The sequence below is a fragment of the Pyxicephalus adspersus genome, chromosome 12, assembly GCF_032062135.1.
Source record: "Pyxicephalus adspersus chromosome 12, UCB_Pads_2.0, whole genome shotgun sequence".
Taxonomy (NCBI): Eukaryota; Metazoa; Chordata; class Amphibia; order Anura; family Pyxicephalidae; genus Pyxicephalus; species Pyxicephalus adspersus.
Window position 1 is genome coordinate 16,977,523 of NC_092869.1, and position 10,872 is coordinate 16,988,394.

General features: G+C 39.5%; 1 protein-coding gene across 1 annotated transcript in view; it reads left to right on the forward strand.

Moving 5' to 3' along the window:
- ATP6V1D (ATPase H+ transporting V1 subunit D) overlaps window positions 1-6,677 on the forward strand; it is a 35,894-nt gene extending 29,217 nt beyond the window's left edge. Inside the window, exon 9 of the mRNA XM_072427870.1 lies at window positions 6,312-6,677. Coding sequence (XP_072283971.1) covers window positions 6,312-6,450 — 139 coding nt within the window. The 3' untranslated portion in view covers window positions 6,451-6,677. The remainder of the gene's footprint in view (window positions 1-6,311) is intronic.
- The last annotated feature ends 4,195 nt before the right edge of the window (window positions 6,678-10,872 follow it).

The following is a 10,872-nucleotide window of genomic DNA, read 5'->3' on the forward strand; positions in this document are numbered from 1 at the left end:
AAGCACATATAAATATAGGTTTATTAATATAGTAGTTCTCCTATGCAAGTTTAGAATGTGTTTAGGTTCACATCCTATTAAGGTTTGTAAAATGTAGTCTCTGAGATTACCTTTTAGAATATGTAAGGAATATGTAAGGTACCCTATAGATACTAATGTAGTTATACAGTACTTGTATATAATATAGTATGTTTGAGTAGAGTGCTCATGAAAAGACACCTGTCGTCTTTCTGCCTAGAAAAAGATACAAAACTGTGATTTAGTATAGAAAAAATTATCAGAGGTCTTTATGACTATTATCAATTTATTTTATTTTTTTTTTACTTAAGTATTTATTTGCCTGCTTTCTACACACAGTCTACAGATTTAACACTTTTACACTTCAATACTAGAGCCTCATTTGCAACTACTAATGAAATAACACTTCCCAATGGGTGTGTAACATTTTTGCAAAATCCTACCACATAACTTACTTTCTAATTTCTCACTTAACAGTGTTTTGCTCATGCAGTACAAAGCAACATGTTCTTTTTAATGTAGAAGAATAGACTCCCTTTTCCTAGATGAGGACATATTAATCATCATTCTCATAATGGGTGACAAGTTATACTATCAGAAAGGTTTGTTATTCTCTAGTATTAAAATTGTAAAATACAGATTATACTTGAATATAAACTAAGGTACCTATGTTTACCTGAGGGTATAGGAAACTGCTTCAACTTGAGTGTAAACTTAGGGCATGAAATGCATGTGAAATTACATGCTTAATCAATAGAAATAATAGTACAATTATGTGACCAAATACACTGATGGTTATGTTTAAAACATTTTTTAAATTAGGAAACAAAATTACATTTATATGGGCCCAGTCTGTATTTTTTTTTTCCTACTTTTTACAGGCTGAAGTATTTTGTGCTTCTGAGGTGGTTATGGTGGGTCATAATGATCTTTTGAGCACGGTTTTTTGTCCTCATGAAAATGTGTAACCAACTTTTTAATAACTTTTTGACAGCAAGTTTTCAATCTACTGGTGTCACCTGAATTCAAACCCAGATTTTTTAAATGGCATTTTGAGGGGGAAAAAAAATATTGGTTCATACTCCTGTGTGTGTGTGTGTGTGTGTGTGTGTGTGTGTGTGTAACCTCCCTAGCGGTCTGATTCTGTCCAAATTTCCATGCAAAAAGCGGTACCATTTTTTGCATAGAAATTTTATTTTACATTGTAGGTCTATAATTCTTAGGCGTAACTCACTGACACATTACATTTAAAATAAACTTAAAAAAAAAAAAAAACCCACAATCTGTTAAAAATAATTTCCCCGCTGCTAAGTCCCGGCTGCACCAGCGCATGAACCGATATCACCCGGAAACCCCGTAGGACGTTTCTGCACTTCGTGGCTGGAGATCAGAGGAGGCAGACTTGTCCCCAGGACCTGCGGGGACCAGCAGGATGCTGGGGGAACGTGATGGAACAAGGCAAGTGGGTTTTTATTCTGCTTTTAGGTACCCCAAGTCAGATTCGGGAATACAGCTGGGGGGGTTAATCTTTTTGATAACAATGTGTTAACCCATTCAAACCAATAGGTGTCACTGTACTTGTTTGAAAGATCCATTTGCTCTGTTCACTCTTGATATTTTTGCCATAAAACTACAAATCCTCCAAACTCCAAAATCTCAATCATAATTTTCTCGAAGTCCCAAAATGATATGTACTTTAAAAAAATTTAAATTATAAAGTTTGAGGATGTTTTTACTTTATGAGCATAGGATGTATGAGCATTTGATAACATATAGCTCATCAGTATCAAGTTAATGATTTACTGACCATAGCAACAACAGTTTTGGTCATTACTGCCAAATTGTAGGACTTCCTACCTTGCTACTGCCCCAGCCAAATATGTAAAGAACTTTAAAGTAAAAATTTGTCACTGCTTTGGATTCGTTTTGGCTTTTCTAAGAGGGCAGAGACCATTATCCCTCAACAGTGTCCTAAAAGTGTAACCTTTTTTCTAATGCCCATGAAGTAATGGTATGTCTTCACTGTAATTTAACAAATTACTGCAATTCAAGTTATTTAAATGCTCCCCAAAGGGTTCTCATCAATTTTCCGCTAGTAACTATGGTAAAGCTGCTTGTATCTACTGATTTCTGATAAAGATCTCCTTAACTACAGAAGACTATAATGGCAGAACCTGGACGATCCAGCAAACCTGGAACGGATCTGGTCCAGGATTGAAAACATTTGTCTAGTAATGGCAAAAGATTTTTAACAAGTCCATTCCAACCTTCAGTTAAGTCTATTGTTTGTATATTAGTTTCAATTCAAAATCAAAAAAACAATTAGTCTCCAAATTATGTAAGAGGGAGGGGCTAAAAATTGATGTTCGTATGATTTAGGAATAGGTTGTTCTCAAACATTTTGGTATCAAAATGTTTTCCATAGGCCAAAAGACATTTTTCTTAAGTAAATACAGTATATGAAACAAAGATTGTTTGCCCTCAAAATGCCATTAGAAAAATGATGATTATCATCAGAATGATTATCAAACAGGACTTGTATACGCCAACATATTACACAGCGCTGCACATAAAATAGGGTTTGCAAATGACAGGTATAGACAGTGACACAGGAGGAGCAGAGGATGTGCTAAAAAATGTAATCTGTACAGCTAAATAGCCAAGGAATCCTGAAGCACTGATATTAGGATATTAGAGGTCCCATATGGATCATTTCTCTTGATGTTTTTCTAGACTGTTTTGTATTCTGGCTGTTAGTAAGTTCATCTGCCTAAGGCAATGTATCCACTTGTGTAAACCTAATTTTGAGGGCGAAGAAGGCGATTTCCACTTTAATGTAATCAGACGAGCTGCTTTTAAAATGTTTAATCAGCTTAGTGTATTGCTTGGATAGATCTCTGATGGGAGGCCCCAGGAGATAAATTAGGGGGTTCCCTTGTATCTGGGTTTGGATAGAAGGCGATCTACTACTCCCTAAAACCAAGATATACATGGGCACAACCATAAAATGTGTTTGAATGTGCCAATTGCCTGTCCACATTACCACAAAGATTACTCACTGTGGAATATATAGCATGTAATCTATCTGGGGTAAAATACCAATAAGTATAATATCTTGTAAATACTTTCACAGTAAAGAATGCACCAAGAACTTTTAAGAGCCTGGTCCCTTGTTATTTTCTATATCACCAACGAAATGGGCCTACCCAATGCTACTTCCGTCTTGCGAAGATATTTATGATAAGGGGATGTTCCATATCCCTCCTACAAGAATCCGATATATATCTGAAATCAAACTTTACCCACTTGGGCACCCCAGAGAGGTTGGTGTGTGGCAGCTGTGTTGGGGTCAGAGAGGTCAATGTGTTCAGATATGGATTTGGGGAAAATGATGAATATAGAAGTAGCTGTTAAAAATACTGGTGGGTAATTCAAGTAGCGGTTAACCCTTCTGAATTGCCAATGGTGAGCAAAAACCCCAGTTAATAAACCATCTAGCATTTACGGAGTGAACACAAATGACATGAGGGGATTTAGATGTGGTTAAAGAAAATCTGTTTTTTCAGGTCATCCAGATATGTTTACCGAACAACATCGGGGCCAATAGTAACCTAAAATAGAGGCAGCGGAAACCCATAGCATTAAATGTATCCGAGGAAGTCACAATTAAAATCTATAAATTATTCTATAATAACTCTAATGGTGTTGTGCGCTTCAGTAGATTTAAATTGCTTGTGTATCGCCACATACACACGTTATGACATCACTCAATCCTCTTCTGCTCCCCAAATTTGAAATTCAAAATATGCTGAAGTATTCAGTCACAGTCTAACTTATATACATATTAATGGGTTTAAGTGACCGCTAGACAGCTATCAAGATCACTTAACCCTCTCATTCCTAATTGTAAAGTACAAATTAAATCACAAATTGATAAGACCTCATTCTGTGCTTCCACATGAACCTAATATGCTGATGTCACTTGGACTTCGCCAAACATTGTTTCCACTTCATTCATTTGTCCCATTCAAAATTGAGGAACAACAGGCTCGTGGTGAAGTGTAGTGTTAGTTGTTTTCACAATTGAAGCAGACTTTGTAGCACTTTAGATGAACCTAACTTTTGGAATAATAAATATGTGAATTTTATTTTAGTTTAGGCATGCCACAAATATATTCATGTTTATTTAGTCATATTGAATGCTTATGTACAAGGGGGTGCTGAGAAGTTCCATTCTTTGCCCTCTTCCAGTTGAAATAGAAAAATGTGTGTGGGGCATATGACTTATGTCACTAGCAATGTAACCGTGTGTAACTGTGCAAATATCAGGTCTTTGCGATTCTTAAAACGTTTTTCTTTTAGTGAGAAGCTGTGATGGCAGAGGCACAAGCAAGTTTCACGTCGTCGGAGTTACGAGCCGTCATTAAGTTTTTGTTTCTCCAGGGAAAGTCGGCAAAGGACATTCACACTGAAATATCACAAACACTGGGGGAGAAGTTTCCTTCTTACAGCACTGTCAAAACCTGGATATCTCGTTTCAAGACTTGGCATTTCACTGTTGAAGATGGATCCCGCACTGGGCGCCCGACCTGGCAACCTGCGATGCTGTTCATGAGCTGAATATTGAGGACCGACAAATATCCGCCAAAAAAGATAGCCCAGATACATGACATGACACGGGGGCATGTTGGGTTTGTTATCACCACTATCCTAGACGTGCACAAGCTTTCAGCGAAGTGGGTGCCGAAATGTTTGGACAGTGATCAGAAGAAGGAACGAGTTGAAGCACCCAAAGCAGTTTTGGCCCATTTTGAAGCTGCACAGAACATTTTAGCTAGGTTAGTGACTGAGGATGAAACCTGGCTCCACATCTATGATCCTGAAACCAAGGAACAGTCACAGGCATGGTGCCACAGCGGGTCCCCGCAGCTGAAGAAGTTCCGAACCCAGAAATTGGCCAAAAAAGTCATGGCGTCTGTTTTCTGGGACAAGACAAAGGTATTCTGTTGGTGGACTACCTGCCTCAGAGCTCTAGTATCACCGGACAGTATTATGCTAACCTCCTGGACCAGCTGAAGGAGGGAATTAAGATGAAATGCTGTGGAAAGTTGACCAAAGGGATCCTTTTTTTGCAGGACAATGCACCTGCACACACATGCAACCTTGTGGCTGCCAAATTGAACACCCGGGTTTCCAATTGGTCCACCATCCCCGCTACTCACCTGACCTGGCCCCTTTGGACTATTATCTGTTCCTGAATTTGAAGAATTACCTGAAGGGGCAACGTTTTTAGGACATTTTCAACGTCAAAGATGCTGCGGAGAGCTGGTTTGCACCCCAACAAAAGGACTTTTATTTTATTTTAACGGTCTGGAAAAGCTGCAACTACGCTGTACCAAGTGCATCAGTCCCGGGGGAATATGTTGAATAAATAAATAAAATGTGTTATGTCATAACTCTGGCTCCCTTCTTTCTGGGCAAACCCAGGAACTTCTCAGTACCCCTCGTAAGTACTGGGCTTTTTTGGTTTTTCTTTTGATTTAATTTAGAGAACCATTTTTTTTTTTGAGATGGAATGTATGAGATAGAGATGTAGAGATATGGCAAAAATAGACTAGTAGCTGCAAAGCAATATAAACTGTTGAGAGAGTCTGGTTGGTGGAACACCGGGATGTTGCAGTAGTTGATTTGAGTGCTTAAAAGCTTCTATCGAGCGTTCTTTGTTTTCTGGTGACAAAATAGGGTATATTTCGGAGATGCTGTGCAGTTAGATGTAGTAGAACCTAGAAATGTTTTGAATGTGCCAAGTAAAGGTGCAAAATCGTTATCGGTACCAAAATATTATTCCTATGGGGTAGGGCAGATTACTATGGTAATAACAATTGGAGGGGTAACAGGATGAGGGTAGGAAGATGAAGAGTTTGGTTTTATCTGATTTGAGTTTTAGGTACCTGTCAGCCATCCATGATAATATAGCTGATAGGAATCCTAAAACTTTATCTAGGACTAAGGAATATAAGTAATGGTTGACAGGTGGGCTTACGATACCATCTGTAAGACCCAAACCTAAGGAAGATATGTTTGTCAGTATTGAAGGTGTACCTAAATAGGAGTATAGGTCCAAGGACTGACCCTTGGGGAACACCATCTGGGAGGGGAGTGAGTGAAGCAAGAAGGTAGGAATAAACATGTTATTGCACAATAATACAAAGCTATTTTGTTTGTTTTATAGTGATCTTGACTGCCTATAGGTTAAAAAAAGCAACCTCTCGACTAATGTATTTTTATCCTAGGTTAAAAAAGATTCAGGAGAAGAAGAAAATTATTAAAGAGAAGGCAGAGAAAGAGCGTACAGCGTGGAATAAATCTGAGGGTTCTGAGCCCATCAATCTTCTTGCTGAAGACCGCGACGAAGACCTGCTGTTTGACTAACTAGTCATTTGTGCATAACCATACAAAATTTTTGTTTTTTTGCTAACCTGTGCAATGACTGCCTTTGGTGTATGCAAACATTGGATCTTTATTACTATCATGTCACCTTCACAACTATATACAGAGCAGTGTCCTAACATACATTATATAAAATTTCAGCCACTTTTGAATTGTTTAAGTTAGTTGTGTATTGTGACTGTTTAAAAATAAAAGCAAAATAATCAGTGGTGTATGTCACAAGTTACTATTATTGGAGGTCTCTCCTTCTGTGGATTTTATGTTTTTATGGACAAAAAAAATGCATCTTAGTTGACTCGGACAAACATTACAGCTTAAACAGCAGTCACTATTTCCTTTTATGGTGGAGATTGCATTACAAAAATCTCTAAACCCATGCAGCATGTGAATTTACAGCCCGGGTTTACCATTTCTGTTTGGCTTTAAAACCCAAATATTGTAAAACAAACAGAACAAATAAAAAATCGGGGTCATCTTAAATCATTCAGGATGGCTTACTTGAGAGCTTACTTTTTTTATGGAACTATAGCTTAGCTTAAAAGATGGAAATACAATGTATAGGAAATAGGTGTTCTAAGCAGGCAGTGGAATGTTTGTGTGTAATGAATACCTTTGTGGTGAAAAGGAAACTCATTCCTGCCTTCCTAAGGGTCAAAAATTATTTGAGTATTTTTTTATTCTATTTATTAATGGCAGGTTTCTGGATATGGGCAAAGACAGTAGCTTGATAGTAATAGAAAGTTTGGATGATACATAACTGCTAGTGGACATCTTTTGCCCCGTCTGATATATTTATTTTCAGTTTTTGAAGTAAATTAATAATAGGTTATTGGAGTAAGTAATGCATGAAACAAAATATTTTGAGTATGATGAGCATTTTATTCGGATATGTAATTATAAATCATAAGATAGTTCTTTGGGAAAAGTTGGAAATAGTAGTGTATAGTTCGCTTCAAACGATTGGGAGGGAGAGAATGTAAATTGTATATCTAGAAATTGTGAGAGATGAGATCGTACCAACGAGTTATGATCCAAAAATTGTAAAGTTGCTTGAACATGTGATACAGTTATTATGGAATGATAGGGATTAATACCCATCATACTGGAAATGTTAGGGTTGTAGTTCCATTATTAGTGCAAATATATTAGGCAAGGGAGGACATCCTTGATGAGCCTCATTTGAAGTTTAAAGCTCCTGAAATGGCATTCCATTGGCAGAGATTCTACTCAGTTGGCAAGGATACAAGGCCACTATGCAACCTGTTAAACCAAAATTAGGTACAACATTTAGATGGCTCCAGTGGATTTTGTTTCTATTTGCCAAACACTTTATCTGTGCCTACAGAGTAGGCATTTTAGGAGATACAACATGATGCAAGAGGTTGACGAGCCTGATGCAATCTGGAGCCTGATGAAAACCACCTGATCTGAGACGACCAGGGAAGGCACAACGGCAAGCAATCTTTGAGCTGTAGCTCGGTTTAGACATGCTTTGAGATCGCCTTTAACAGAGATTTGGAGGTGGTGGTTGATTTGGTAATTATCATGAGATCCAGTATTTGTAATAAGTGGTCTAACTTGTAGCATCCTCTGCTTAGCAGCATGATGTTTGATATTTAGTAAAATCCATCCATTACTCTTTGGAGAGTGTTTATAAATTCTTCACCTTTGCTCTCCAATCCAGCGAATCTTGGTTTAGTGAAACTGACATTTTTTTCCAGCAAATGTTCTGCCATTTTTTGAATCTAGGAAATCTGGAGAATTTCTTCTTCTTTTGCTGTCAACGATACTGCTGTCTGCAAGCAGCTACACACAGTCTTCTGTGCCCTCCTGCGATAGGTTCACTTTGGCTTTGTTCTGTTTTCTAATCTTCAAATTTTTAAACAGTGCACATGACTGTTGTTTAGCTTTATTCAGCAATAACTGCTGACCTCTGATTACATCACAATGCAGTTTAGAAAGCAGTTATTTCTTCCATCCATGAATTTTCAGGCCTTCTGGAACATTCCGTCTCGGATCGTGTTTTATCATGGCATATCTCCATGTCTTTGAGCCTTGCCTGACTGACAAGGGTAAGTTTTGTTTAAAACTAGAATAATCTATATTTGGGGGGTTTTTGTCGCATTTACTTTCGTGTTGTGTTGTTTTTGCTCAGACCTTTTTTTACCCTTTCAGGGAAAGTATCTCTGTACTCATTCCCCAGGATTAAAATAAAACACAGTAAGAGCGTTTATATGCTTTTTAAAACCGGTGTCTGTAGACCCAGTCTACAGCTGGCCTCAAGCGGCAGTGTTTACTGATGTATTGCAACCTCACTACCATTGTGAATGGGGAATGGCATGTATCAGGGAGAAGCTTACTTCTCTTTATAAAGTTTTAGTTGTGAATTGTACTATCCATTCTTCCCATACTTGAATATGCTATTGTTTGATCCATGTTTCTTGTTTGGAAGAATAAGTAGCTAAATCCCAAACCCGCTGTCTCTGCCCTTCTCTGCAGGCAGGTGAGCAGGAGAAGAAGCATCTGGCATTGAGCCAAAGGAGGGCTCACAGGGATACCTGGGAGAGAGGAGGGTGGGTGTAAGAGGATGCAACCAGGTTTGGTTCCCTGGCTGAACATGCAAAGGTTCAAGGGCTGCTTCTCTTTCTGGACTGGCAACAAGTTCAGGTTGATGGAGGGACCTAAGAACAACAAAACCACAAATTAGACACCAGAAAACAAATTTGATTCAGCCCAACCTTCTCCAAGCTTGATTTTGGGTACACACTTAGCAGTGTGTCATTAAATATCCTTTTTTGTATGTGTGTTGGGACCCAATCTCCACACAGGACAATGCAAAGTTGTAAGAAAAAAAACAATGTCCTACCTGTTGAGGCTGATTAGGTGGAAGTTGAGGGTTCTTCCCTTTGCCTGGTTTTAGAAAAACTAGAAAGAATTAACAATTAATTCTTAAGCCACCAAGTGAAGAATGAATTGCACTTTTCACAATAACTGAAGCCACTAACCTTTTAGTCTTAGGAGTTCTGCTATCTCCTCCTCACCAATCACTTTAAATAAACCCCATTCCCAGGGACAGATTTCATCCGATTTTACGTGCAAAAACCTTGGAAGACTGAGAAAATGTTGGGCTTGCAGCCTTGTACTCTGTTTCTTGGCCTAATCTTGCATATTTCGCAAACAGAAAAGTGTTCTTCCAACATTAAATTGGCCCTTCAGGGGGGCGTGTCCTGATGGCGGCGGAGTAGGACGCTGGGGATCCGAGCTCCGTGTCCCGCCTGGGGGAATTACTTTTTCTCAGCGCTGCAGCGCCTCTTTTTTTTATCATTATGGGCCCCAAGACTAAGGGGGTACAAAAGGCACTCTCCGGAGGCATCTCCAGCTTCTTCCCCGCAAGAAGCCGCGGGGATCGAGATAAGGCCCCAAAGCCAGGGGCTCGATTTTTGAAGTCAGCCGACGGGCAGGCACCATCGGCGCGGAGCACGCAGGGGGCCGAGTTACTGCAAGATTACTTCACAGGGGTCGGATGACTCTAGCATCCCACCATCAGAGGTATGTCATGCATCCCCCATCCTCAGCCCTGTATGTCACCCTCCTCAGCAACATCCTCGGACCATTGCCTAGCTAATCCAGATGCCGTGGAGGAGTGGGACTGGAAGGCCCATCTCCGTGCCTTACCTACCAGACAGGACTTAGAGCACAGTATAGGGCGTTTGGAAGCGAGCTGCAAGGCAGAGTTTCATGCATTGCGCGAATCTGTACAATAAGTTACCAGCGCTACCACAGCTCTGCAAACCCAATGTGCTGACCTTTCTTCACAAGCAGCGTCACACACGGATATACTGGAACTCCATGAGGCCCAAATTAATGTGTTGTATCTGTTGCATGATGATGCTGAAAACCGCAACAGGCGGAATAATATACATATACGGGGGTTACCTGAAACTGTACCGAATTCAGAATTGCCCATGGCAGCCTACTCTATATTTGCTAAGCTTCTTGCTGTTCCATCTGATGTTGATATAGTGATAGATCGGATACATAGAACCCTGGGCCCACGCAGTACGAATCCGCAACGCCCTAGAGATGTTATCTGTCGGATCCATTTTTTTTTTAGAACCAAGGAAGATATTATGAAAAAAGCTAGAGAATCTTCCAATATTGAATACGCTGGGGCCCAGATACAATTGCTGCCTGATCTATCTAAACATACTCTGGATCTTCGCAGGACTCTCAAACCGCTTTTTAACAGTTCTTCGTGAACGGAACATCCCATATAGATGGGGGTTTCCCTTTCATCTCATTATCTGATCGGGAGGTAGAACTTTTGTTCTTTGGGAACCATCGGACCTGCCCCATATCGTACGAGATCTGCATCATCCGGATATCCTATTACCCGAATGGCCT